This window comes from Porites lutea, chromosome 11 (genome assembly GCF_958299795.1).
Source record: "Porites lutea chromosome 11, jaPorLute2.1, whole genome shotgun sequence".
In the NCBI taxonomy this organism is placed as follows: Eukaryota; Metazoa; Cnidaria; class Anthozoa; order Scleractinia; family Poritidae; genus Porites; species Porites lutea.
This window is the reverse complement of record NC_133211.1, coordinates 11,426,014-11,453,812: the sequence shown is the minus strand read 5'-3', so window position 1 is coordinate 11,453,812 and position 27,799 is coordinate 11,426,014. Positions and strand designations below refer to the sequence as shown.

At 37.7% G+C, this 27,799-nt stretch overlaps 1 protein-coding gene across 1 annotated transcript; it reads left to right on the top strand.

Annotated features, from left to right (window-relative positions):
• Positions 1–11,328: 11,328 nt before the first annotated feature.
• Positions 11,329–27,770, top strand: LOC140953213 (nitric oxide synthase 3-like). The gene is made up of 3 exons (XM_073402713.1): positions 11,329–11,343; positions 13,142–13,284; positions 27,609–27,770. Exons 2-3 carry the CDS (start codon positions 13,144–13,146, stop codon positions 27,768–27,770), a joined length of 303 nt encoding a protein of 100 aa, XP_073258814.1. The 5' UTR covers positions 11,329–11,343; positions 13,142–13,143.
• Positions 27,771–27,799: the final 29 nt, after the last annotated feature.

Genomic DNA, 27,799 nt, shown 5'->3' with positions numbered 1-27,799 from the left:
CCCATGATGCACGGCAAGCATGTTGCCACTTGTCTGTGACTGACCGAGTTTTCTACTTGCAGGTTACATCGCAACATCTGAATTACCTTTTGCTTACAGAATCATTTCTTTCAAATCTTCAATTCATATTCAAGAATAATTGTATCTCACTGGCTTTTGTTTTCTTTAATTTTTCATTATGAGTACATGAGCATGTTTTTTAAAGGAGGCCTGGTACGACGTTATTGTTTACGTTAAAGATTAAGGTTTCAGTAGTTTTGCAGAAAATAATTATAATAAAACTTAAAGTCAACAAAAAAAAATGGCCTGGTTTATTAGTTTTTTTCAGTCTTTGAATAAAAGAATCTTCTTTTATTATTTTGTTTCAGATGTTAAAATACTGTATAACAATGTAAGGTACCAAAACATAGGCCAATTTATATAACCTACTTAACTGCTAATGTTTAAGGTAGAGCATCTGATGACCTACTGACCAGAAGGTCACAGTTTTAACTCCTGTTGGTCAGTACTCAGATTTTTTCTTCTGAGCCTTCTGTGTCGCTCACTGAAAAAACATCTCTCTCAAGATTTTAATATTTAATTTTATAATCTTTTGAAACCTTTTTTAGCACAATAGTCCAGTCAATCTGGGCATTTTTGAGGCTCAACATTAAAATAATTGCAACAGAACTGATTTCATTAACGCCATTGAAATAAGAGTGGCCTAAAATCCGTTCAGTGGAACATGTCAAAATTAAGTGTTAAAACATTTTGAGCGTTCAACACAGGACACACATGCTGGTTGAAATTATATGTTCAAACCAAAAATGCACAAAATGTGTTTGTTACCTTGATGGAAAACTTAGAGAAAAAATAATAGTTGCTACCTAGTTTTCGGTGATAAAAAAAAGTCTTTCTTTTTTCAAAAATGTAAATATTAAACATGGTTGGCTATTGCACAGTGAGCTCATGCTCCTTTGAAGGAACCCTAAAACAACATGTTAAAGCAGGTAAAGCTTCAACACTTATAAATGGGATACTGGAGGAAATATGTTTTCATTTAAGGAAAAGTGCTGTTACCTTCGAAAGTAGAAGTCAAGTGTACATTTTAAGTCCAGGCCAGCCAAAAGTAAATGGAAGAAGCCAATTAAGATCGCATTCGCTTCTCAACACGTTTGACAAAAAAACCATGTCTCAGATTTTTGTCAAGTGCATTTGATCTTTTGTTATAAGCAGTTGAAGTTAGGGATAGCAAATCATTATCACTACCTGTGAAAAAATACTGTAACTCAAAAACAAAAAAAGAAATCAAAATTCACAGACAAGGTTTTTTAGAAAAACTATCTGACAGCAAGTTGGCCAAATTTCAGCTGAATTGGTTCACGGGTTGGCAACTTGGAGTTTAAAACGTACCCTCAACTTGCCCTGATTTTCATTTTGATAAAATAAGGGAGAAAGAGCTTTGGCGGCGTATTACCTGTGACCAGATTATAACAGATTATAACATCAAAGCTGTCAGTGTTGATGGATACCAGAGAAGGTACAAGAATAGTGACACAGCAGGAAAAGGTTACAAACGCGGCACTTGGCAGGAATTATTAATAATCTTCTCATACACTACTCGGCTCCAACGCGAGGAATTCGAACAGTTTAACTTAGTAACTTTATAATTTTCTCTTTAACTTTCCATATTTTCTGTAACTGTTACATGTCCTGTTTGAATAACACTTGGAAAAACCGTTTTAATAGGTGGAAAAACATGCCTAAAACAAAGACCAGATCGCGGCAGAAGAGAGAGGTAATCATTATCAAGTATAACAGGACTTGACTTGACCAAAACAATCACAGCTTGGAGCTCTGTTAACAAGCATCGTGCTACCAATTGCTGTGAAAACACTTGCCATTAATATTGTTACTCTTGCCAAATTTTAGGCTCAAACTTTGCTCGCATTAGTAATTTTCCTTTTTCTTCTTTAAAAAGGCTCTTAAGTAACGCTTCCTTAATGTGTCAGTTAGTAACCAGAGGTTTCTTTATCCACCAGTTTAGGTCAATATGGTCTTTCTTTAGGTTTTCCAATTCTGGCCTATGCAGCAATACTTGGAACTATTATTATTCAGCTGTAATATCATCACATAACCCACACACCTTTTACCACAGTACCACTAGCAACCCTTGCATTCACTTTTTACTGCTTTTTTTGCCAGAAATAGAAAGTGAATTCATTGGTGAACCCCCATATACACCTGTATCCCACACACATGGTATTCCTGGTAAAATATCAACAAGGGCTGTCTTAGGGCGCTTTCCATTTGCCAGAACTGACCAGCCAAGACCATTCCCGTCATTTTTAATCAAAATTATCTAGCCAGATGAGCCAAATCTTAAACAGAATGCAAAAAAGAAGATGGTTTTTCAGCAAAAACCCTGTGGAAAAAGCCGATTTGTAATGGTAACAGGACTGAGTGAAGCCCAATTCGGTCTGTAATCATATGAGTAATTAACAAAATTGGACGACCGCGTAGCGGGAATCCGACTTGTTTAATCACGAGTATGATTACAGACCAAATTGGACGACACGAAGTTCTGTTACCAATTAATCATAACTTTAACAAAATTTGTGATAAATTAGGCTCTTTTCCTAATCAAAACACAAGGATTTCCGAGATCTTTTTTGCCAGCAGAGAAAAAAAAGCCATTTAAGCGCGAGCATGATGGCGCGTACTGTCCAATTACTTAGGTATGACGCGTACTGTCCTATTTAACTGTCCTATTAAGGCTGAAATCAGGGCAGTTGATAGCCAATCAGATTTAAGAATTTTGTTATAGTTATGATTACTTTTGCTAACTGACTGGTCTGGCAATGCTCTGCCCAGCCAGTTCTGACAAATGGAAAGCACCCTGATACGATTAACGAAACAGTAACACAAATGAACATAATCAGCCACAAATTATGTTCACTCGGAAGTAGTATTGCCCCTAAAAAATCCAGATGTAGCCTTGTCTTTTGGTTACTATTATGGTTGGACTGTTATTACCTCGTCACACAAACATTAATTTGAAACATACAGTACAAACATGTATGGCCTCTGGCTAGAACTCATTCATTTGGGTAGAATGCTTTTTATTATGTTCTTGTTTTGATTGCTCCCAATTCTCTAAGGCAGTTCTGCATGAACGTGAAAGCATGAGCCCGAGTAAACAAAAAGATATAAACCCGCGAAATTCAAAAAGGGCCCGCGTGTCCGATTTTCAATTTCAATGAAAATAGCTTCAAAGCAATGTCTTAAAATTGGAGTCACTCATACAATGTCTACCAATTTGGTTAACGTTAAGACATGATATTTTACCTTCTAAGTGACTAACAGTGATATTTTATGGCTGAAAACTTACTCAGTCAGCCGATTCTGTAAAGCCGTCAATGCTGAGGCAATAATACACAGCGTGTCTATCAACTTAGGGTGACAGAGAGACATCACAGACCTACAAAAAACGAGGAGACTTTTTCCGCTTACACTAGTAACGCGACTAATACAAGTTACTTTGCAAATTTCAAGTGAAAAAAGGGAATACTTATCAAAGTAAATCACCTACTTCACGAAGCTCCGTCCACGTGGAACGCTAAAGTGTTATGATGTACGCAAAGGACCTTGGGTGAAAATGTGGCACGTGACAGCCCACGTGGTAAGCCAGCTGACAAAAAGCACAGCTCAGTCCGCGGCGGGGGAGGTGGGGTGGTGGGGGGTGGACGTTGAAAGCCAGCCATAGACAGGGAAAAGAAAGAAAGGGAAGCAAAAGACTACCCTAGGTAACGAAAAAATATACACCTAATCCATGGGGTAAGTATTCTCAGTTTTAGACAAATCAGCTTTAATAACTGAACCCACCGATAGCTAAGGAAAAAATTCCTAAACAATTTTAAAATATTCAAACAAATCCATCTTTCAAGTAACTCGTGAAAATATGGTTATCCTGTGAGCAAGCTCTCCATTTATGGCGAGTGAACACTCGAGCAAGCTATAAAGCCGCGAGGGGTGGAGGCTTTCTTTCCCCGCCCCTCGCACGCGCGTCTCCTTTCGCGTGCTACTCTTGCGTGACTCGTCGCGACTCCTCAAAATGGAGGGCTTGCTCGCCGGCTAAAATATGGTTAACCTCGTGGGATTAGGAAAAAGCGCCAAGAGTTACCCGCCCTCAACACAAGGGTGATGCGAATTCAGAGACAATTAATGAACTAACTCCCTCTGAAGTGTCACAGGTTATCACAGGCTACGCAATTGCAAATACTAAGCAAGTTATCAATCAAGCCAGGGGACGTATACAACGTAGTGAAATTCTCTAACCTTCTCAGCCATCCGTCCAGTTTTGCTCCATTTTCTGATCTTTTTAACTCCATGTGCGCCATTTTAAAAGGTTGGTTTGCCCTCTCTGTGTTGACTATTTATTTTATAACTGACTTAATCTAGAAAAAGAATCAGGTGAAGTATTCCTGAAAAGTCCAAGGTTGACCCCAATATAATAAAACCTAGACTTATGTTACGGCATTTTCACAGACTAATTTTCTTTTAGAAAACTTTTTACGCTACTTTAACCAGAGAAAATGAGAAATTCACTCTGTATGTGAAACGACAATAACAAACCAACAACAATATTATTTTCTGTACTCTTTTTTTTTTGCTAAATAGCTTGTTCGACTCCTGCAATAGTGATTTGTCTTCAAAACGAACTAGAACTAGACAGACGGCTATAAAAACCGGTACACTGAATACCGATACAGTGGGTGAGCTTCTGCTAAACATCGTTAGAAAACTGGGCACGATTTTCTAATGCACGCGCAAAGTAAAAACCTCCATTGTTACGTCAAATAATTATTGTGGTCGTAGTAAGGCAATGAACAAGTCATGCTTTTCTGGCGGGAACGAAAACTTTCCTCTCCTAGGATGAAAAGTACGTTCGCCAGACTCGACTCCAATCAAGGAGAAAAACCTTATATTTACCGCGAACCACACTCAACAAAAAGGTAGGAATTGCCTGCATTTTTAAAAGAAAGTTTTCATCTTTCAAGTCATTTTCCTGAAAGAGATCTTTTCAACTAACAGACCTTTGCGATTTTCAAACCCGGTACAAATTGAAAAGCATCTCCTTTATCTTACTTTTCTAATCCGTTAAACTGAATCAAACCAATTGAATAAAATATCGATTATCGAGGACTTTCGAATCCATAACAACGCTTTTACACATTATGTTTTTTTTCTCTGATCATAAACAAAATTTGGTCTCCATAGCGATTACTTCTCGCGTAATTTGCGCGCGCGTACACAGCGCGCCCTGCAACGGTTTTCTACTGTAAGTACCTTCTAAAACTTTAATACGACCAAGCGTAAATTGGCAAAACGAGAAAAAATATTCATGAATGGATGGAGCAAATGGACATACAAACTCACACCAAAGCAGTTTTGGAACCCACACAAAAGACCACTCACCATGCCGCTTTGTGATGAGGTTCAGTTTAAGAATGTACACTAAAAACAATAAAAAAACAGTTGAATTGTCATTCCAAAATCATGGATCCCGACCTGCAGACATCAGCGCCAAGACTCACAACAGTCCACTGGAAGTCAAATTATAATTTGTATGAAAATTTATTGTAAAATCGATAAAACGGTTAAAAGTACCAATAAAAAGACATTTAAGGGCACATACCTCATGACGGGTTGTGTCTATGTTATTTTCGTACTATTTCTGGCCCTATAAACAACATTTTTGCAAGTTCTGGTGTTTCGGTTTCTCACCTACCAAGAAGAAGACAAGGGAAAACTCGGCTGTCCTACGCTGCCTACCCTGCAAGCAGTGGTTTCTTTAGGCCGTCCAGCCTGGAAAAACCACTGCTGGCAGGGTATACGCTGCCCGAAAAGAATGCTAAAAAAATTTAGCTTCAATCCACTCTATGCGCCTTAAAACTTCGTTTGAGTATAGATCGAAGATTTCCTTTCCTTGAAAAAGTAAATTTAGTTCCAAACAATAAACCATAAACCATGGTCTCAAAAGGACGAGAAATTTCTTCCGTGGATCACTCTTCGACGACGTGTACTGTCGATGACCGTTAATCTTGCCTTAGTAGCCAAGCCCCAATTTAAGAATCCCGTCGACTGAGAGGGACAGGGAAAACTGAACCAAAACAAACCTACCTCTCAGGGGTACCCACGACACGCTTTCGCTTACTTTACAAAGAAGTGGCGACAAAATCAAGGACCCCTGTCAATCTTACGATAAATTCCATTACAAATCCTTATAACTTGACTTTCAATTAGCTGGCAGAGTAAAATGCACCCTAGGGGAGAACCGAAATTAAAAAATTGGTCACGCAAATTATAAAATACTATAAACCTACAAAGTACAGAGAAAGTAAAATGACAACTAAAAAGAGAAAACGCTGAGGAACTATTAAGGTAAATATCTATCGTAACTTATGTATCACAGAAAAGAATCAGGGACAAAACGGTATGGATATAATCAAGTCATTCATATCATTCGTCTTTATCACAAGCAAGGGTGAGGAAAAGATCCGCCATGTATATATCATCCCTTCATTATAACTAAGAAGAATAAAGAAAAGTTGCCCTATGAATATATCATCACTTCATTATAACACGGAAGGATAAAGAAAAGTTGCGCTATGTATATATCATCACTTCATTATAACATGGAAGGATGAAGAAAAGTTGCAGTATGTATATATCATCACTTCATTATAACATGGAAGGATGAGGAAAAGTTGTGGTATGTATATATCATCACTTCATTATAACATGGAAGGATGAAGAAAAGTTGCGGTATGTATATATCATCACTTCATTATAACAACGAAGGATGAACAAAAGTTGCGGTATGTATATATCATCACTTCATTATAACAAGGAAGGATGAAGAAAAGTTGCGGTATGTATATATCATCACTTCATTATAACAAGGAAGGATGAACAAAAGTTGCGGTATGTATATATCATCACTTCATTATAACAAGGAAGGATGAGCAAAAGTTGCGGTATGTATATATCATCACTTCATTATAGCTTGGAAGGATAAAGTAAAGTTGCGGTATGTATATATCATCACTTCATTATAACATGAAAGGATGAGGAAAAGTTGCGGTATGTATATATCATCACTTCATTATAACATGGAAGGATGAAGAAAAGTTGCGGTATGTATATATCATCACTTCATTATAACATGAAAGGATGAGGAAAAGTTGCGGTATGTATATATCATCACTTCATTATAACAAGGAAGGATGAAGAAAAGTTGCGGTATGTATATATCATCACTTCATTATAACATGAAAGGATGAGGAAAAGTTGCGGTATGTATATATCATCACTTCATTATAACATGGAAGGATGAACAAAAAGTTGCGGTATGTATATATCATCACTTCATTATAACATGGAAGGATGAACAAAAAGTTGCGGTATGTATATGTCATCACTTCATTATAACATGGAAGGATGAAGAAAGGTTGCGGTATGTATATATCATCACTTCATTATAACATGGAAGGATGAGGAAAAGTTGCGGTATGTATATATCATCACTTCATTATAGCTTGGAAGGATAAAGTAAAGTTGCGGTATGTATATATCATCACTTCATTATAACATGGAAGGATGAACAAAAAGTTGCGGTATGTATATATCATCACTTCATTATAACAAGGAAGGATGAAGAAAAGTTGCGGTATGTATATATCATCACTTCATTATAACATGGAAGGATGAAGAAAAGTTGCGGTATGTATATATCATCACTTCATTATAACATGGAAGGATAAAGTAAAGTTGCGCTATGTATATATCATCACTTCATTATAACAAGGAAGGATGAGGAAAATTTGCGCTATGTATATATCATCACTTCATTGTAACAAGGAAGGATGAAGAAAAGTTGCGGTATGTATATATCATCACTTCATTATAACAACGAAGGATGAACAAAAGTTGCGGTATGTATATATCATCACTTCATTATAACATGGAAGGATGAAGAAAAGTTGCGGTATGTATATATCATCACTTCATTATAACAAGGAAGGATGAAGAAAAGTTGCGGTATGTATATATCATCACTTCATTATAGCTTGGAAGGATAAACTAAGGTTGCGGTATGTATATATCATGACTTTATTTTAACATGGAAGGTTGAGGAAAAGTTGTGGTATGTACATTTTACCACTTTATTGCCCTTTCAGGTATTTTGCCCAGAACGCGAAATCCCGAGGAGGCATCGTAATAGCTCGCCTGTACGAAAGAGAGGTTCTTAGCCTTTAAATATACAGTCAGAAAAATCTCGATTTGCTTGGTTAGCTAAAAAGAGGGCGGGTAGAGGCGTTGAGTAATGATGACATTTTGCCTGCAAGTAAGAGATAGGATGACGTAAAGCAGAAAATATTCGAAGAAACCACCTAGGTTGATTTTGTGACAGTTATTGTACACTCATACTTCGATACTGTTTTGCGTTACGTGTTTCTAGTGACATTCTGTAGAGCAGCTGTTTTAAAAGTTATGGACCGAAAGACACCCGTTAAGGGCGGATGAAGTTATAGGGTGCGTGTAACTGTATATATATATATATAAACACTTGGAGTGTTTGCTAGACACGAATTTATCATTCACAAATCTATGATCGGAAACAATTTGCCAGATACTTTTTCTCTCTCTGTGGGTTAAGAAGATTCACATCACTCAACTCAACATACAAGCAAGAAGAGTGAATCAACGGCTAGCTTATCACTAAAGGAACGAGGTACGATTACAGAAATTCGATCTTTCTGTCTGACGTATTCCCTGGTCACAAATGTTCTTCCCTAAGTTTTTTTAAAAATATTTTCTGAATAGTTAAATTTTAAGTGACTAGAACCAGACTAGGACGCGCGAGGCCTGAATTAATTACAGCTTTTAATTTCTGAGGCTTACGTTCCGGCTTATAAAATGAACGTTATGTAGAAAGTGAAAGAGAAATAGCGAAAAATTCAAACTTCTAATCAAATCTTTTATTATGGTTTAGAATAAAATATTCTTAAAACCGAGAATGGTTTGATCAAAGCTGTGTAAGCTTGTGTAAATCGAACTGAATCTGCATTTCTTGTTTTTATCTTACCCGATTGTATGGATTGTGTGAAAATCTTCATTAATAATCGGTATATTTCAAAGAGCTACTCAATGACCAAGAATACTATTGAACAACAACATACGGAGCAGGGGCAGCTGCAGTGTCAACTATTACTTGTTATAACGAGGAAGGATGAGGTAACGGATGTCTGGGTTTAGTGTGAGTGATTTATAAGCGTTATTAGTGGAAGTGCGTGTGCTTTTTTAGTTACTTGATAACTTATTTAGGAACTATTTAGGTGTCCCAAACTCTGCACAATTAACCTAAAATTGAAAATTTTCTTTTTCTTCACAATCTTCTATTTTCTTAAAAAAGCACTAATTTGTATGAATTAATATCCTGTGTGAGCTTAAATAAGATTGACTTGACTTGATGTTGATGAGGTTCAGTTGTATGTTATATTTATTTTTACTTCGGCGGAGCGCGAAGTAAAGGATTCTCTGCTCAGGAATGTTCCAAAGTTGCATTCGGATGTCCCGAAATTGCTTCCGAATGCCCCGAAGCTGCTTCGGAGTTATTTCGAGATATCTTCGAGTTCTTAGATTTATTCTTTCAGGGGAAAGAAATAATTATGAGGAAGTATTACTTGTGGAAGAAATAAATTATTATTTCTGGCTTGTCTGGGGTCTGAACCGGCTTACGTTTGACCCGTCATATCAAATGAGACTCTAAATTGAGGGATTAGCCGATTGCGACACTGCGACGCAAGGTAATTTGAGATGTGAAGAATAGCCATAAGTTATGCACGAGGTAAGGGAAAAGATTCGGCACGCAAGTTTGTTACTTGTCGGCTTGTTTTGCGTATTTGACGTAGTGACACCGGAAAGACTTGGAGATATCGGGAGATCATTTCTAGTTCTTTCGGCTAAAATAAATATTTGACAACACAACCACGACGCCGAAGTGCACGCTCGCATACCGTCTTTTGTTCTATCATATTATTATACATACCATACTCCAAATGAAAATTAAGTAAAATTTAAACCAAGAATAGGAACTAACCACAACACATATGTATAATCATGTCATTATTATCAGATAAAGGTATGTAAATGTTGGATTATGTGTAATGTATAGGTAGTGTTCCCCAGCTGGACTAAGCAAAAAAAAATTCTTGACCAAAAATGTTGATAGGTGAAGTGAATATAACAAATCTTTAACATCTTCGAATTACGAGGTTGTATTGGAGCGAGAAATCTGTTTGGGTGTTCCAATCTCTCGCTTTTGGTGTCTTTTTGAAGCCACAAATCAAACCCATGGAACCATGAAACCACCAAACCTATGAAACCATGAAACTTTTGAAACCACAAAACCCATGCAAACACGAAACCCGTGAAACCATAAAAACACGGAAACATGAAGTCACGAAACCCATTTAACTATGAAAAGCACGAAACCGTCATGCTACCGTAAGCACGTTAAACCAACTGCAATATGCAATGAAGCCATGGATCCATTCATGATTTGCTTTACGATCACAAAGTATATCGATCTTTTTCTAACTACAGAAAATTCAAGTTTCTACCTGAAAAGTCTATTGTATCTGCATCAAGAGTTATTGAATGCTAATTAGCCGAGCAGGAGTATCAAATGTTAATTATACAAACGGTGAGACCTATAAAAGCTTGCTTTGGTTATTACAGCTTCTAAGGATACAATTCGATGACATATTTATTTCCCTGCGCATCTGAAGTGAATGACTATTTGGTTTAAACATAGTTATTAACTATGGTTTAAACAAGATCAGTAACCTGATGTTGTAAAGCAGGGGAAATGTGCATGAGGTTGTTATCTTCAAAGAAGGTATCTTCAGTAAGTCTTTACTGAACAAAACTCTAGCAGTACTTCGGCGAGCGAAAAGTACCTTGACCTGAAGACTATTCCCGAGTTAGCTGAGTCATAGTTAATGGAGGTGACTGGTTATGAAGCCCGGCAAACATCAAAGGAGCAAACAAAGATGCCAAGATTTATGTTAGAAGGTCCACGACCCTGCACAATCTTTTGTTTTGCGTTCATACGTTATGCATGAATTACGTAACCAGCACGTTTCTATTGGTTAGTTCCTCAGTACGGAGTAAACAACTATTGTGTTTTGTGCAGGGTCAAGGCCAAAAAAGAGAACAAAAACATACAACAAAGAACTTTGTCGGGTTTCATAACCATTCCCTCTATTAACTATGGCTGAGTCGAGTTTATAACAGGTAAGTCATCGTTTACGTAATCACCTAACTAGTAGTTTCTGTTATCCCACACATTCGCCTCAACGGTAGTCTCGGGAATCGCCGGTTTTCTTCGGAGGATTCTCGCTTACTCTCGCTGGTGTGAATTTAAAAGAGCGACCACGAGGGCTGCACTCCCCATGGAAGGTTGAATTATGAGGTTAATAGTACATATCGAGACATCGAGCGAACACCGTATTCACATCAAAGCTAAACCAAACTAATAAAAACCTGTGTAGTTAAACACGGTTTAAAATTGTTTTCGCTTCATAAGTTTCCCACTGATGCACGACTGAATGCCTTGTGCCACTCTGGGAGCTAAAGTTTGCCCAGTAGTGACCTATAGTGGACTGTTTCAAATGTCTAACTTCACATGCACCGAATCTAATGCAAATAGGAGAACAGTAGATTTTAAAGTTAGGCTCTTGTAATGTTCGACAATTTGGGTGACACCACAGGTAGCCCAAGCTCGAAATATAAACATCGGCGAACATCACCATTTTTTCCCATACAAATCCTTATATTTCGAATGTCACGCAACAATGCCGATGTTCGCCAATGCTCATATTTCGAGCTTGGGCTACCTGTGGTGACACCATGTAAACAGATGCGCGTAAGAATGATTTCTAAAAACAACATCAATTTACTTTTGCTATACCTCTTTGATTCTTTGAAATACAGTCAAAGCCACTTTACGGACAAATCATTATTACGGACAGTACTGTTCCTGGGGAAAGAAACCTCTCTATCTTAAAAATTCAACCCGCTTAATACGGACACTTACTATGCACCCCTCCCCCTCCTCGCTCAGTATCCGTATTAACGGGGTTTGACCACAGGTAGCCTAAGCTCGAAATATGAGTATCGGCGAGCATCGGCATTGTTGACATTGTTGCATAGCCTGTGAACAGGCCTTTGGTCGAGCGGGGTGGGGAGAGGGAAAAGCCTTTCCCTTCCCTTTCCTCGCTATTTTTTCCCAAAACAGAGAGCCTGTTCACAGGCTAATTGTTGCGTAACATTCGAAATATAAGGACTTGTATGGGGAAAAAACCTATCGTTTCTGTAACCTGCGAAAAGGGAAGGATTTCTATAAAAACAGCCTACCTCACATGAAATACGTGTTACGTCTCTCCTGTGTGGTCCATGGGCCGATTGAAGGCCGTTTTATGGGTTGTACTGTAAACGGTTTTCTCTCGGAAACCACACAGGAAAGCAGAAACACACAACTTTAGCAAGGTAAGCCGATTTTTATTTAAATCCTCTTACATTCGTAGGCTGCAGAAACGATTCTTTTCTTCCCATACAAATCCTTATACTCTGAACGTTGCGCAACAGTGCCGATGGTCATACTGTATTTCGAACTTGGGCCACCGGCAGTTGACACAGCGTGAACCGCGCGTGGTCCTAGCGAGCTGCAAAATCGGATGCCCCATAATTCTTTCTAACTATTTATGAATGTATCTCTTGGTGTCCACCCCTGATGCCATGCAAATGACGTCGCGGAGCATTTTGTTTTTACAGGCAACATGGCACACATTTCCTGAGGTTCCGTGATACGTTTAAAGCGATATTCTGTTTACGTATGTTGTGCAGGCTATTTGAGGTCTTTGATGCCCCCCCCTCCCCCACTGATAAGGAAATATAAGTTTTCATTGTCTGTGATACACGTATTTCTAGTGTGAAGCAATATTCTGTTTACGTCTGCTGTGTAGGCTATTTGAAGTCTTTGATTGCCTCCACTGATAAGGAAATATAAGTTTTCATTGTCTACTTGTGCTAGCTATGGCAGTCCAAGAGGAATGTCCGTTTAGTGGCCAAAATGGAGAATTCAAGATGAGAGACCATGGACCTAAATGTTTAAAGCTGAAGAACTGGGTGGACGGAACAGAAATTGTTGATACTCTACATCAGAAAGTGAAGGACGTGAGTGAGATTTAGTCTTCTTGACATCAATTTTTACCTTGAAATATTATAGCTCGGATATTAGCGCCACAAAGTTTTGGCAGAAGAGTTTTGAAGCCTTGCGGAGAGTAGGGAGGAGACAATTCCAAATCAATGTTCTCGCGCCTTCGGCACTAGGCTCCGTCTTCAGCCTTGGATGTCTTTCTGGAGACTGAGCCTACTTCGGCACTCTCCTCTTGTGGCTGTGCAATCTCGTTCCCAGAGGCCGCGATTCTTTTGGTCAGCGACGGGGCTGACCAAGGTAGGTACTTCATGTATGGGGACATATATTGTACCGCTTTTACCTAATTAACTTATAACTTCACTCTTCCTGCTTGGTTCCTTGTTTCCTAGTTAGTCTGTTTCCTTGTTACCTTGTTACCTTGTTACTCTGTTACCTTGTTACCTTGTTACCTTGTTACCTTGTTACTCTGCTACCTTGATACCTTGTTACTCTGTTACCTTGTTAGTCTGTTACCATGTTACCTTGTTACCTTGTTACTCTGTTACTCTGTTACCTTGTTACCTTGTTACTCTGTAACCTTGTTACTCTGTTACCTCGTTACCTTGTTACCTTGTTACCTTGTTACTCTGTTACCTTGTTACCTTGTTACTCTGTTACCTTGTTACTCTGTTACCTTATTACCTTGTTACTCTGTTACCTTGTTACCTTGTTACTCTGTTACCTTGTTACTCTGTTACCTTGTTACCTTATTACTCTGTTACCTTGTTACCTTGTTACTCTGTTACCTTGTTACCTTGTTACCTTGTTACTCTGTTACCTTGTTACTCTGTTACCAAGTTACCTTTTTACCTTGTTACTCTGTTACTCTGCTACCTTGTTACCTTGTTACTCTGTTACCTTGTTACCTTGTTACTCTGTTACCTTGTTAGTCTGTTACCATGTTACCTTGTTACCTTGTTACCTTGTTCCTCTGTTACCTTGTTACCTTGTTACTCTGTAACCTTGTTACTCTGTTACCTCGTTACCTTGTTACCTTGTTACTCTGTTACCTTGTTACCTTGTTACTCTGTTACCTTGTTACTCTGTTACCTTATTACCTTGTTACTCTGTTACCTTGTTACCTTGTTACCTTGATACCTTATTACTCTGTTACCTTGTTACCTTGTTACTCTGTTACCTTGTTACCTTGTTACCTTGTTACCTTGTTACTCTGTTACCTTGTTACTCTGTTACCAAGTTACCTTTTTACCTTGTTACTCTGTTACTCTGCTACCTTGTTACCTTGTTACTCTGTTACCTTGTTACCTTGCTACTCTGTACCTTGTTACTCTGTTACCTTGTTACCTTGTTACTCTGTTACCTTGTTACCTTGTTACCTTGTTACTCTGTTACCTTGTTACCTTGTTACTTTGTTAACTTGTTACCTTGTTACTCTGTTACCTTGTTACCTTGTTACCTTGTTACTCTCTTACCTTGTTACCTTGTTACCTTGTTACTCTGTTACCTTATTACCTTGTTACTCTGTTACCTTGTTACCTTGTTACTCTGTTACCTTGTTACCTTATTACTCTGTTACCCTGTTACCTTGTTACTCTGTTACCTTGTTACCTTGTTACCTTGTTACTCTGTTACCTTGTTACCTTGTCACTCTGTTACCTTGTTACCTTGTTACCTTGTTACCTTGTTACTCTGTTACCTTGTTACCTTGTTACTCTGTTACCTTGTTACCCTGTTACCTTGTTACCTTGTTACCTTGTTACCTTGTTACTCTGTTACCTTGTTACCTTGTTACCTTGTTACTCTGTTACCTTGTTACCTTGTTACCTTGTTACCTTGTTACTCTGTTATCTTGTTACCTTGTTACCTTGTCACTCTGTTACCTTGTTACCTTGTTACTCTGTTACCTTGTTACCTTGTTACCTTGTTACTCTGTTACCATGTTACCTTGTTACCTTGTTACCTTGTTACTCTGTTACTCTGTTACTCTGTTACCTTGTTACCTTGTTACTCTGTAACCTTGTTACTCTGTTACCTCGTTACCTCGTTACCTTGTTACCTTGTTACCTTGTTACCTTGTTACTCTGTTACCTTGTTACCTTGTTACTCTGTTACCTTATTACCTTGTTACTCTGTTACCTTGTTACCTTGTTACTCTGTTACCTTGTTACTCTGTTACCTTGTTACTCTGTTACCTTGTTACCTTATTACTCTGTTACCTTGTTACCTTGTTACTCTGTTACCTTGTTACCTTGTTACCTTGTTACCTTGTTACTCTGTTACCTTGTTACTCTGTTACCAAGTTACCTTTTTACCTTGTTACTCTGTTACCAAGTTACCTTTTTACCTTGTTACTCTGTTACCTTGTTACCTTGCTACTCTGTTACCTTGTTACTCTGTTACCTTGTTACCTTGTTACTTTGTTAACTTGATACCTTGTTACTCTGTTACCTTGTTACTCTGTTACCTTGTTACCTTGTTACCTTGTTACCTTGTTACTCTGTTACCTTGTTACCTTGTTACCTTGTTACTCTGTTACCTTATTACCTTGTTACTCTGTTACCTTGTTACCTTGTTACTCTGTTACCTTGTTACCTTATTACTCTGTTACCTTGTTACCTTGTTATTCTGTTACCTTGTTACCTTGTTACCTTGTTACTCTGTTACCTTGTTACCTTGTTACTCTGTTACCTTGTTACTCTGTTACCGTGTTACTCTGTTACCTTGTTACCTTGTTACCTTGTTACTCTGTTACCTTGTTACCTTGTTACCTTGTTACTCTGTTACCTTGTTACCTTGTTACTTTGTTAACTTGTTACCTTGTTACTCTGTTACCTTGTTACTCTGTTACCTTGTTACCTTGTTACCTTGTTACTCTGTTACCTTGTTACTCTGTTACCTTGTTACCTTGTTACCTTGTTACTTTGTTATCTTGTTACCTTGTTACTCTGTTACCTTGTTACCTTGTTACCTTGTTACCTTGTTACTTTGTTATCTTGTTACCTTGTTACTCTGTTACCTTGTTACTCTGTTACCTTGTTACCTTGTTACTCTGTTATCTTGTTACTCTGTTACCTTGTTACCTTGTTACTTTGTTACCTTGTTACTCTGTTACCTTGTTACCTTGTTATTCTGTTACCTTGTTACCTTGTTACTCTGTTACCTTGTTGCCTTGTTACCGTGTTACTCTGTTACCTTGTTACCTTGTTACTCTGTTACCTTGTTACCTTGTTACCTTGTTACTCTGTTACCTTGTTACCTTGTTACCTTGTTACTCTGTTACCTTGTTACCTTGTTACCTTGTTACTCTGTTACCTTGTTACCTTGTTATTCTGTTACCTTGTTACCTTGTTACTCTGTTACCTTGTTGCCTTGTTACCGTGTTACTCTGTTACCTTGTTACCTTGTTACTCTGTTACCTTGTTACCTTGTTACCTTGTTACTCTGTTACCTTGTTACCTTGTTATTTTGTTACTCTGTTACCTTGTTACCTTGTTACCTTGTTACTCTGTTACCTTGTTACCTTGTTATTCTGTTACCTTGTTACCTTGTTACTCTGTTACCTTGTTGCCTTGTTACCGTGTTACTCTGTTACCTTGTTACCTTGTTACTCTGTTACCTTGTTACCTTGTTACCTTGTTACTCTGTTACCTTGTTACCTTGTTACTCTGTTACCTTGTTACCTTGTTACCTTATTACTCTGTTACCTTGTTTCCTTGCTACTCTGTTACCTTGTTACCTTGCTACTCTGTTACCTTGTTACTCTGTTACCTTGGTACCTTGTTACTCTGTTACCTTGTTACCTTGTTACTCTGTTACTCTGTTACCTTGTTATCTTGTTACCTTGTTACTCTGTTACCTTGTTACCTTGATACCTTGTTACTCTGTTACCTTGTTACTTTTTTACCTTTTTACCTTGTTACTCTGTTTCCTTGTTACCTTGTTACTCCGTTACCGTGTTACCTTGTTACCTTGTTACTCTGTTACCTTGTTACCTTGTTACTCTGTTACCTTGTTACCTTGTTACTCTGTTACCTTGTTACCTTTTTACCTTGTTACTCTGGTACCGTGTTACCTTGTTACCTTGTTACCTTGTTACTCTGTTACCTTGTTACTCTGTTACCTTGTTACTTGTTACTCTGTTACCTTGTTACTCTATTGCCTTGTTACCTTGTTACTCTGTTACCTTGTTACCTTGTTACTCTGTTGCCTTGTTACTCTGTTACCTTGTTACCTTGTTACTCTGTTACCTTGTTACCTTGTTACTCTGTTACCTTGTTACCTTGTTACCTTGTTACCTTGTTACTCTGTTACCTTGTTACCTTGTTACCTTGTTACTCTTTTACCTTGTTACCTTGTTACCTTATTACTCTGTTACCTTGTTTCCTTGTTACTCTGTTACCTTGTTACCTTGCTACTCTGTTACCTTGTTACTCTGTTACCTTGGTACCTTGTTACTCTGTTACCTTGTTACCTTGTTACCTTGTTACTCTGTTGCTCTGTTACCTTGTTACCTTGTTACTCTGTTACCTTGTTACCTTGTTACTCTGTTACCTTGTTACTCTGTTACCTTGTTACCTTGTTACCTTGTTACTTTGTTATCTTGTTACCTTGTTACTCTGTTACCTTGTTACCTTGTTACCTTGTTACCTTGTTACTTTGTTATCTTGTTACCTTGTTACTCTGTTACCTTGTTACTCTGTTACCTTGTTTCCTTGTTACTCTGTTACCTTGTTACCTTGCTACTCTGTTACCTTGTTACTCTGTTACCTTGGTACCTTGTTACTCTGTTACCTTGTTACCTTGTTACCTTGTTACTCTGTTACCATGTTACCTTGTTACCTTGTTACCTTGTTACTCTGTTACTCTGTTACTCTGTTACCTTGTTACCTTGTTACTCTGTAACCTTGTTACTCTGTTACCTCGTTACCTCGTTACCTTGTTACCTTGTTACCTTGTTACCTTGTTACTCTGTTACCTTGTTACCTTGTTACTCTGTTACCTTGTTACTCTGTTACCTTATTACCTTGTTACTCTGTTACCTTGTTACCTTGTTACTCTGTTACCTTGTTACTCTGTTACCTTGTTACTCTGTTACCTTGTTACCTTATTATTCTGTTACCTTGTTACCTTGTTACTCTGTTACCTTGTTACCTTGTTACCTTGTTACCTTGTTACTCTGTTACCTTGTTACTCTGTTACCAAGTTACCTTTTTACCTTGTTACTCTGTTACCAAGTTACCTTTTTACCTTGTTACTCTGTTACCTTGTTACCTTGCTACTCTGTTACCTTGTTACTCTGTTACCTTGTTACCTTGTTACTTTGTTAACTTGATACCTTGTTACTCTGTTACCTTGTTACTCTGTTACCTTGTTACCTTGTTACCTTGTTACCTTGTTACTCTGTTACCTTGTTACCTTGTTACCTTGTTACTCTGTTACCTTATTACCTTGTTACTCTGTTACCTTGTTACCTTGTTACTCTGTTACCTTGTTACCTTATTACTCTGTTACCTTGTTACCTTGTTATTCTGTTACCTTGTTACCTTGTTACCTTGTTACTCTGTTACCTTGTTACCTTGTTACTCTGTTACCTTGTTACTCTGTTACCGTGTTACTCTGTTACCTTGTTACCTTGTTACCTTGTTACTCTGTTACCTTGTTACCTTGTTACCTTGTTACTCTGTTACCTTGTTACCTTGTTACTTTGTTAACTTGTTACCTTGTTACTCTGTTACCTTGTTACCTTGTTACCTTGTTACTCTGTTACCTTGTTACTCTGTTACCTTGTTACCTTGTTACCTTGTTACTTTGTTATCTTGTTACCTTGTTACTCTGTTACCTTGTTACCTTGTTACCTTATTACCTTGTTACCTTGTTACTTTGTTATCTTGTTACCTTGTTACTCTGTTACCTTGTTACTCTGTTACCTTGTTACCTTGTTACTCTGTTATCTTGTTACTCTGTTACCTTGTTACCTTGTTACTTTGTTACCTTGTTACTCTGTTACCTTGTTACCTTGTTATTCTGTTACCTTGTTACCTTGTTACTCTGTTACCTTGTTGCCTTGTTACCGTGTTACTCTGTTACCTTGTTACCTTGTTACTCTGTTACCTTGTTACCTTGTTACCTTGTTACTCTGTTACCTTGTTACCTTGTTACCTTGTTACTCTGTTACCTTGTTACCTTGTTACTCTGTTACCTTGTTACCTTGTTATTCTGTTACCTTGTTTCCTTGTTACTCTGTTACCTTGTTGCCTTGTTACCGTGTTACTCTGTTACCTTGTTACCTTGTTACTCTGTTACCTTGTTACCTTGTTACCTTGTTACTCTGTTACCTTGTTACCTTGTTACCTTGTTACTCTGTTACCTTGTTACCTTGTTACCTTGTTACCTTGTTACTCTGTTACCTTGTTACCTTGTTATTCTGTTACCTTGTTGCCTTGTTACTCTGTTACCTTGTTGCCTTGTTACCGTGTTACTCTGTTACCTTGTTACCTTGTTACTCTGTTACCTTGTTACCTTGTTACCTTGTTACTCTGTTACCTTGTTACCTTGTTATTCTGTTACCTTGTTACCTTGTTACTCTGTTACCTTGTTGCCTTGTTACCGTGTTACTCTGTTACGTTGTTACCTTGTTACTCTGTTACCTTGTTACCTTGTTACCTTGTTACCTTGTTACTCTGTTACCTTGTTACCTTGTTACTCTGTTACCTTGTTACCTTGTTACCTTATTACTCTGTTACCTTGTTTCCTTGCTACTCTGTTACCTTGTTACCTTGCTACTCTGTTACCTTGTTACTCTGTTACCTTGGTACCTTGTTACTCTGTTACCTTGTTACCTTGTTACTCTGTTACTCTGTTACCTTGTTATCTTGTTACCTTGTTACTCTGTTACCTTGTTACCTTGATACCTTGTTACTCTGTTACCTTGTTACCTTTTTACCTTTTTACCTTGTTACTCTGTTTCCTTGTTACCTTGTTACTCCGTTACCGTGTTACCTTGTTACCTTGTTACTCTGTTACCTTGTTACTCTGTTACCTTGTTACCTTGTTACTCTGTTACCTTGTTACCTTGTTACTCTGTTACCTTGTTACCTTTTTACCTTGTTACTCTGGTACCGTGTTACCTTGTTACCTTGTTACCTTGTTACTCTGTTACCTTGTTACTCTGTTACCTTGTTACCTTGTTACTCTGTTACCTTGTTACTCTATTGCCTTGTTACCTTGTTACTCTGTTACCTTGTTACCTTGTTACTCTGTTGCCTTGTTACTCTGTTACCTTGTTACCTTGTTACTCTGTTACCTTGTTACCTTGTTACTCTGTTACCTTGTTACCTTGTTACCTTGTTACCTTGTTACTCTGTTACCTTGTTACCTTGTTACCTTGTTACTCTTTTACCTTGTTACCTTGTTACCTTATTACTCTGTTACCTTGTTTCCTTGTTACTCTGTTACCTTGTTACCTTGCTACTCTGTTACCTTGTTACTCTGTTACCTTGGTACCTTGTTACTCTGTTACCTTGTTACCTTGTTACCTTGTTACTCTGTTGCTCTGTTACCTTGTTACCTTGTTACTCTTTTACCTTGTTACCTTGTTACTCTGTTACCTTGTTACCTTTTCACCTTGTTACTCTGTTACCTTGTTACCTTGTTACTCCGTTTCCGTGTTACCTTGTTACCTTGTTACTCTGTTACCTTTTTACCTTGTTACTCTGTTACCTTGTTACTCTATTGCCTTGTTACCTTGTTACTCTGTTACCTTGTTACTCTGTTGCCTTGTTACTCTGTTACCTTTTTACCTTGCTACTCTGTTACCTTGTTACCTTGTAACCTTGTTACTCTGTTACCTTGTTACACTGTTACCTTGTTACTCTGTTACCCTGTTACTCTGTTACCTTGTTACCTTGTTACACTGTTACCTTGTTACTCTGTTACCCTGTTACTCTGTTACCTTGTTACATTTTTACCCTGTTACCTTGTTACTCTGTTACCTTGTTACCGTGTTACTCTGTTGCCTTGTTACCTCGTTACTTTGTTAATCTGTTAGTCTGTTACCTTGTTACTCTGTTCCCTTGTTGCCCTATTACACTGTTACCTTGTTACTATGTTACCGTGTTACCTTGTTTCTCTTTTGCCTTGTTACCTTGCTACTCTGTTACCTTGTTACCGTGTTACTCTGTTACCTTGTTCCCTTTGTTACTTTGTTAATCTGTTAGTTTGTTACCTTGTTACTCTGTTTCCTTGCTACCTTCGTTTTACCTGGTTAGTCTGTTACCTTGTTGCTTCGTTACCTTGTTACTCTGTTTTCTATTACCTCAAGATATCTAGGAATGTGTGTAGACGTAATACGTCACATGCACACTTGTCAGAGTTAAAACGCACTTGCTATTGAGATGCCTATAGGACGTCGGGATCAGTCAGTACCAGATTGTGGTAATGTTTAACTTCCCCCGTGGCCTTGTTTGACGGTTTGTATGGTATGGCGTGGCAGTGCGTAAAGAACTGTAAAAGAAAAAAATGCGATATATATGTCCAGGAACGATCTTGTTAGCAAATTCTCTCCGCAATTTTCGAAAAGAAAATAATTCACCGAAAATTTTGTGAGACAATCACTTGCAAATATCGCATGAGTAGAAAAACCAATAAAACAAAATTCTAGACTTAGAAAAAAATTGCAAAAGTAACAAGGATTTTTCCTGCTACCTAAAAACACTGAAAAGGTAAGAAATATCGCAAAAATAGGAAGAATGACAAATTTAAAAAATTCTAGACTCACAAAGAAAAATGGTTAAGTAGGGCCTTCAAAAGCCCTCAAATCTCGCAAAAATCGCAAAACTAACAAGGATTTTTCTTGCTATGTGAAGAGATTGAGTACTTGTAATATCGCAAAAGCAAGAATAAAAAAATTAAATAAATTCTAGACTTAGAGAGAGAAAAGGCCAAGAAGGTGAATTCTTTTCACAAATTCTTTTTTTTTTTCGATTTATGGGAAAATTTGAGGCCTTCTCGTGGCCCTTCATTGTCTTAATCTTTTCACATGGCAAGAAAATTTTGCGATCTTTGCGAAATTTGCGGACTTCTCGAAGTCCGTCTAGGCCTTTCTTCTAGAATTTTGTTAAATTTGTTATTTTTGCAATTTTTGCCATATTTGTTACTCAATCTTTTCACACACCGAGCAATTTTCTTTAAAACTTTTTAGTTAAAATTGAGAGAAGAATTTGCTAGCAAGATGGGCGGGACTATTACTAGATCAGTGGTGGAAGTTGTGTAGATACGTCAAAGAATACCGTGATAGACTTGATAGGTAGCCGCAGGTAGTGAAGTTGGAACAGCGAAGGTGTATCGCCATCAAAATCTATTTGTGTCGGTGACCTATACTAGCGACAGCAGCGTTTTTATTACTTGCGAATTAAGGACACTATATAATAGGCTATCGCAATACGCTACTCTGATTGTTATAAAAGTAAGAACTAACAATTCATGCAGCTGCTGGACAACCTGTTTAATACTTTCTAATGATCTACGGATGATAATGATAACAATGATAAAAGGCCGACAAACAAGGCTTTAAATTGACACAGCCTATCATGTTCAAGTTCATAAGTTCTTCCTCCATGTTTTGTAAAGTCTTGACTTAGTACTTAGTGACAAGAAATATAAATTAAGAAACTAACAACGTTACAGGGCATATAATCACCTTTGATTCTTAGGAAGGGTTATTTCTACACTTACTGAAGATTTACCCTTGTGTACTTTTTCTTTTGTATTCCGTCCATTAAATCATGAAATTGTTACTCTAATTCTCAAACCTTCAATATACAACCAAGAGCCATAATGGGATTGGATACAACCCAAAACAAGGAGACCGTCATGACAACCATTTTTGTTTTAATCTTTTTAATCTTTACGACAACGTCATTGAAATACCACATACAGCTTCAAAGCTGATACAAAAGATTTTTATTTGGTGCCCAATAAGGCACAGTGGATTAACCATTGAATGCCCAGTGCATAATTGTCCTCTCAAAATAGGAATGTGGACAGACGTGTTGTATGGTCTACGCACAGACCCAAGAAACCCAAGGCTTATTTATGATTTAAACGGCAATCTCCTTCTCGTTCAAGCGTTTTATGAATGCAGCTATCGACTAGATGGACATAGCAAAAATGGACATCGCTATCTATCTGCGTCAAATGAAATATTACAGCTTCTACCACCCGGCATATCGCGAAGATTTCCAATTATTATGCGGCAGCGGTGTGGATTCACTTTGCATTTGTATGACTATGTTATATCCGGAATCTATCAAGGTCAAAATTTCATGGAACTGTCAGAGGGAATTGCGGGAATGAACTTCAGACAATTAATGCGAAACAACCCAGATAGCGTTAATGTCAAAGATGAATTTGAAAGAAGTGTATTTTGCTCGTACCCCAGCAACGACAACTTAATTGATTTGTTTCTACAACAATTTCAAATGACAAAGGGACACTACGAAAAAGACATGTTTAGTCACACTGGCACAGTGCTTTCATGTGACCACACGTTCAGAACCAGTAAACACATTGGTGTCACTCGCGAGGATGGCAAGTTTGTCAAACAATTTGAAAACGTGTTTCTTGCACTAAATGAATATGGAGAAGTTTTGACATGGCGATTTACAAAGTCAACATCATCTTTGGAAATCGAGGACTTACTAAAAGAGTTAAAAATCAGATTTGACAAAGCAGGGATTACATTGAAAATGGTTGTAGTGGACGATTGTTGTCATGTTGCAAACTTGTACGAGCGAATTTTTCCGGGAGTGAAGGTCAAACTTGATTTATTTCATGCATGCAAGGAAACAAATCTAAAGACGACAACCTAATGCAAGAGTCGTGTCGAGATGGCAGTCGAAAATCGAGATGTCCGTTGTTGCAAGAGGTATTGGATGTACAAATCTTTGTAGGTGTATAAACTGTGCAAACATCATGCAGGCTCGCGTCGCCCAAGTAACACCAATGAAGCAAAGAAAAAGAAAGGGAGAATTAGTTTCTCCCTAGAAAAGGAAAAAAGGAAAGGAGTTTATGGAAGACCAAAAAGCATCTATCAGTCCAGGGACCTGGAGAAATCTAGAAACATTTTGTTTGATAGTATGCCGAGAGGTGCTGTTATCCCATAGCATTTCGGAGAATCCGGGAAATTTGAAATTGTTGTACAATTTCGTTGCCCAATCTGATAGCGTTTAGGCAATGTTACTACCCATTAGTGTCAAATCTACCTCACAAATTGCCGCAAAAATAGCATACTTGAGTAAATTCCATGAAATTTGAAAAAGTCTGACAATGGACTAATCTTGTAACGGTGTAGTCAAGATACGTTCAAAATTTTAAGTGGCACTGCCTTTTATAGTTGCCGACATCACGAGGCAAAAAGCGATAGTGACAATCTCGACTGAATGAATTAGTGACCTTCAAACTATATATCGGTGTATTACGTATCGCACAGAGTTAAGTGTTTGTTTAATTTTAATTTTCAGTCGTGCCACTGTACGGAATCCAACTTATCTTGATACAACTGATATCGCCCATTGTATTATTCCTTATAGCCGCAAAAGTTACAATCAATTCAGATGTAATAATTTAGCATATAAGGTGATCCACAGTTAATGTAAAAAATGAAAACGGTGTTGAAAGAAAAAAAGAGAAAAAAACGATTTTGCTTTGATTTGCATAATGAAAAGTGATCAGATATCAGTTGCATTGCCTACTGAACCTTAATGTTGGACGTAACAGATCTGACCTCGAGATCAGGCAAAGCCAAGAGTTGGCAGTTAGGTCTGACGTTAGGGTTTGTACAACTGACCTCTGGAAGTCTAAAAAAAACTTGAAGACTAAATCGGTAGATGAAGGAAACCAGCTTGGAGTTATCTGGTATTTAATGCAAAACTGAACTGATCTACATTAGTTACTCGATTTCCTCGTGTTGTGCGATTTTCAACGATTGTCTCGATAACAGATAAGGTATGATTAAAAAACGAATGCAATAAAACTTCAGCCTCACTTGTGTGGTATTGACTAAAAGTATCCAAACGTTATACCCGTTGTAGCACCCTGCCCCGTTGTTAAGTCATTTTAAAAGGACGCCTTAAGACTCAGCGTTTTATGCAAAATATCTGATCGTAAAAATATTGCCCAGAAATTTCGCTTACATTTTTTAGAAAATCATGATAAAAGTATAACAGCCAAAAGAAACTATAAAAGGCTTCAGGTGCTATAGCATTGAGACACAGAGCCTTCGTCATTGACCAAGCGCTGTTCTCAAAAAAGGAAACTTTTGTTTGATTTCCGTCAAAGAGAAAAGATGTACCAAATAAAGCTGATTGCTGCTAATTACCATAAACAAAAAAGGAATTGTAATGCAAAATATTCAACCACAACCATACTCCAAAAGAACGCGTCCAATCGGGAAAAACCAATTGCGACTTGTCATACAAAAATAAACCAAAATTTAGACAACAGGGTAACAGAGTAACAAGGTAACAAGGTAACAGAGTAACAAAGTAACAAGGCAATAGAGTAACAAGGTAACAAGGTCAGAGTAACAAGGTAACAAGGTAACAGAGTAACAAGGTAACAAGGTAACAGAGTAACAGAGTAACAAGGTAACAAGGTAACAAGGTAACATGGTAACAGAGTAACAAGGTAACAAGTTAACAGAGTAACAAGGTAAGAAGGTAACAAGGTAACAGAGTAACAAGGTAACAAGGTAACAGAGTAACAGGGTAACAAGGTAACAAGGTAACAAGGTAACAGAGTAACAAGGTAACAAGGTAACAGAGTAACAAGGTAACAAGGTAACAGAGTAAGAAGGTAACAAGGTAACAAGGTAACAGAGTAACAAAGTAATAAGGTAACGAGGTAACAGAGTAACAGAGTAACAAGGTAACAAGGTAACAAGGTAACATGGTAACAGAGTAACAAGGTAACAAGGTAACAGAGTAACAAGGTAAGAAGGTAACAAGGTAACAGAGTAACAAGGTAACAAGGTAACAGAGTAACAGGGTAACAAGGTAACAAGGTAACAAGGTAACAAGGTAACTAGGTAACAGAGTAACAAGGTAACAAGGTAACAGAGTAACAAGGTAACAAGGTAACAAGGTAACAGAGTAACACGGTAACAAGGTAACAAGGTAACAAGGTAACAAGGTAACAGAGTAATAACGTAACAAGGTAACAGAGTAACAAGGTAACAAGGTAACAAGGTAACAGAGTAACAAGGTAACAAGGTAACAGAGTAACAAGGTAACAAGGTAACAGAGTAATAAGGTAACAAGGTAACAGAGTAACCAGGTAACAAGGTAACAAGGTAACAGAGTAACAAGGTAACAAGGTAACAAGGTAACAGAGTAACACGGTAACAAGGTAACAAGGTTACAAGGTAACAAGGTAACAGAGTAATAAGGTAACAAGGTAACAGAGTAATAACGTAACAAGGTAACAAGATAACAGAGTAACAAGGTAACAAGGTAACAGAGTGACAAGGTAACAGAGTAACAAGGTAACAAGGTAACAAGGTAACAGAGTAACAAGGTAACAAGGTAACAAGGTAACAGAGTAACAAGGTAACAAGGTAACAGAGTAACACGGTAACAAGGTAACAAGGTAACAAGATAACAGAGTAACAAGGTAACAAGGTAACAGAGTAAAAGGGTAACAAGGAAACAGAGTAACTAAGAAACAAGGAAACAGAGCAACAAGTTAACAGAGAACAAAGCTTCAAGGCAACAAGGAACCAAGCAGAAAGAGTGAAATTATAAGTTAATTAGGTAAAAGCGGTACAATATATGTCCCCATACATGAAGTACCTACCCTGACCAAAAGGATCGAGGGCCTCTGGGAACGAGATTGGTGGCTGTGTCGCCAAAAGTCTCACTCACGCGCACAAAAGCAGTTCCGCCAGGAGAATTACGATGATAAATCATTCACGGGTCTTCTCTCCCGGGGAGAGGTGATTGGAATCCAGGGAGACTATACGTGCGTTTTTAACGTTTTACGTATTCACTATCACTGTCCAAATCTCTAAGCAAGTTTTTTCCTCGACATTGAAAGCGAACTTTTTTTGCAAATTAAGTTTGAACATGGCTTTTGATAGATTCACTAGTTCTGCTAGGCATTTTTTTCAGCATCATTAATTTCTAAATGGTACAATTTGTAGTAGGAATCCACTATATGATTAGACTTTTAGTACTCGGCTTTTCAAACATATCTTGCACAACACTACCCTTGTAAATTTTCACTTATGCCTAACCTTTTTTGAACATTTAGTTTTCTCCATCTGATGTATTTTCCTTCTCTATAGCCAATTCATTGCACTAATGGTCGATGCACGGGATCGATTGTTTTCCCATATGGTGGAGAAATACCAGTAAATAGGCCATATGGAATACCAAGACATAAAGAAGAGGTCAAAATTCATGCCAAGGATTTCTTTGAGCAGTACTACTCCTCCATTAATCTGTGAGTACAAAATAGTTGGTTTGAGCTATGGCC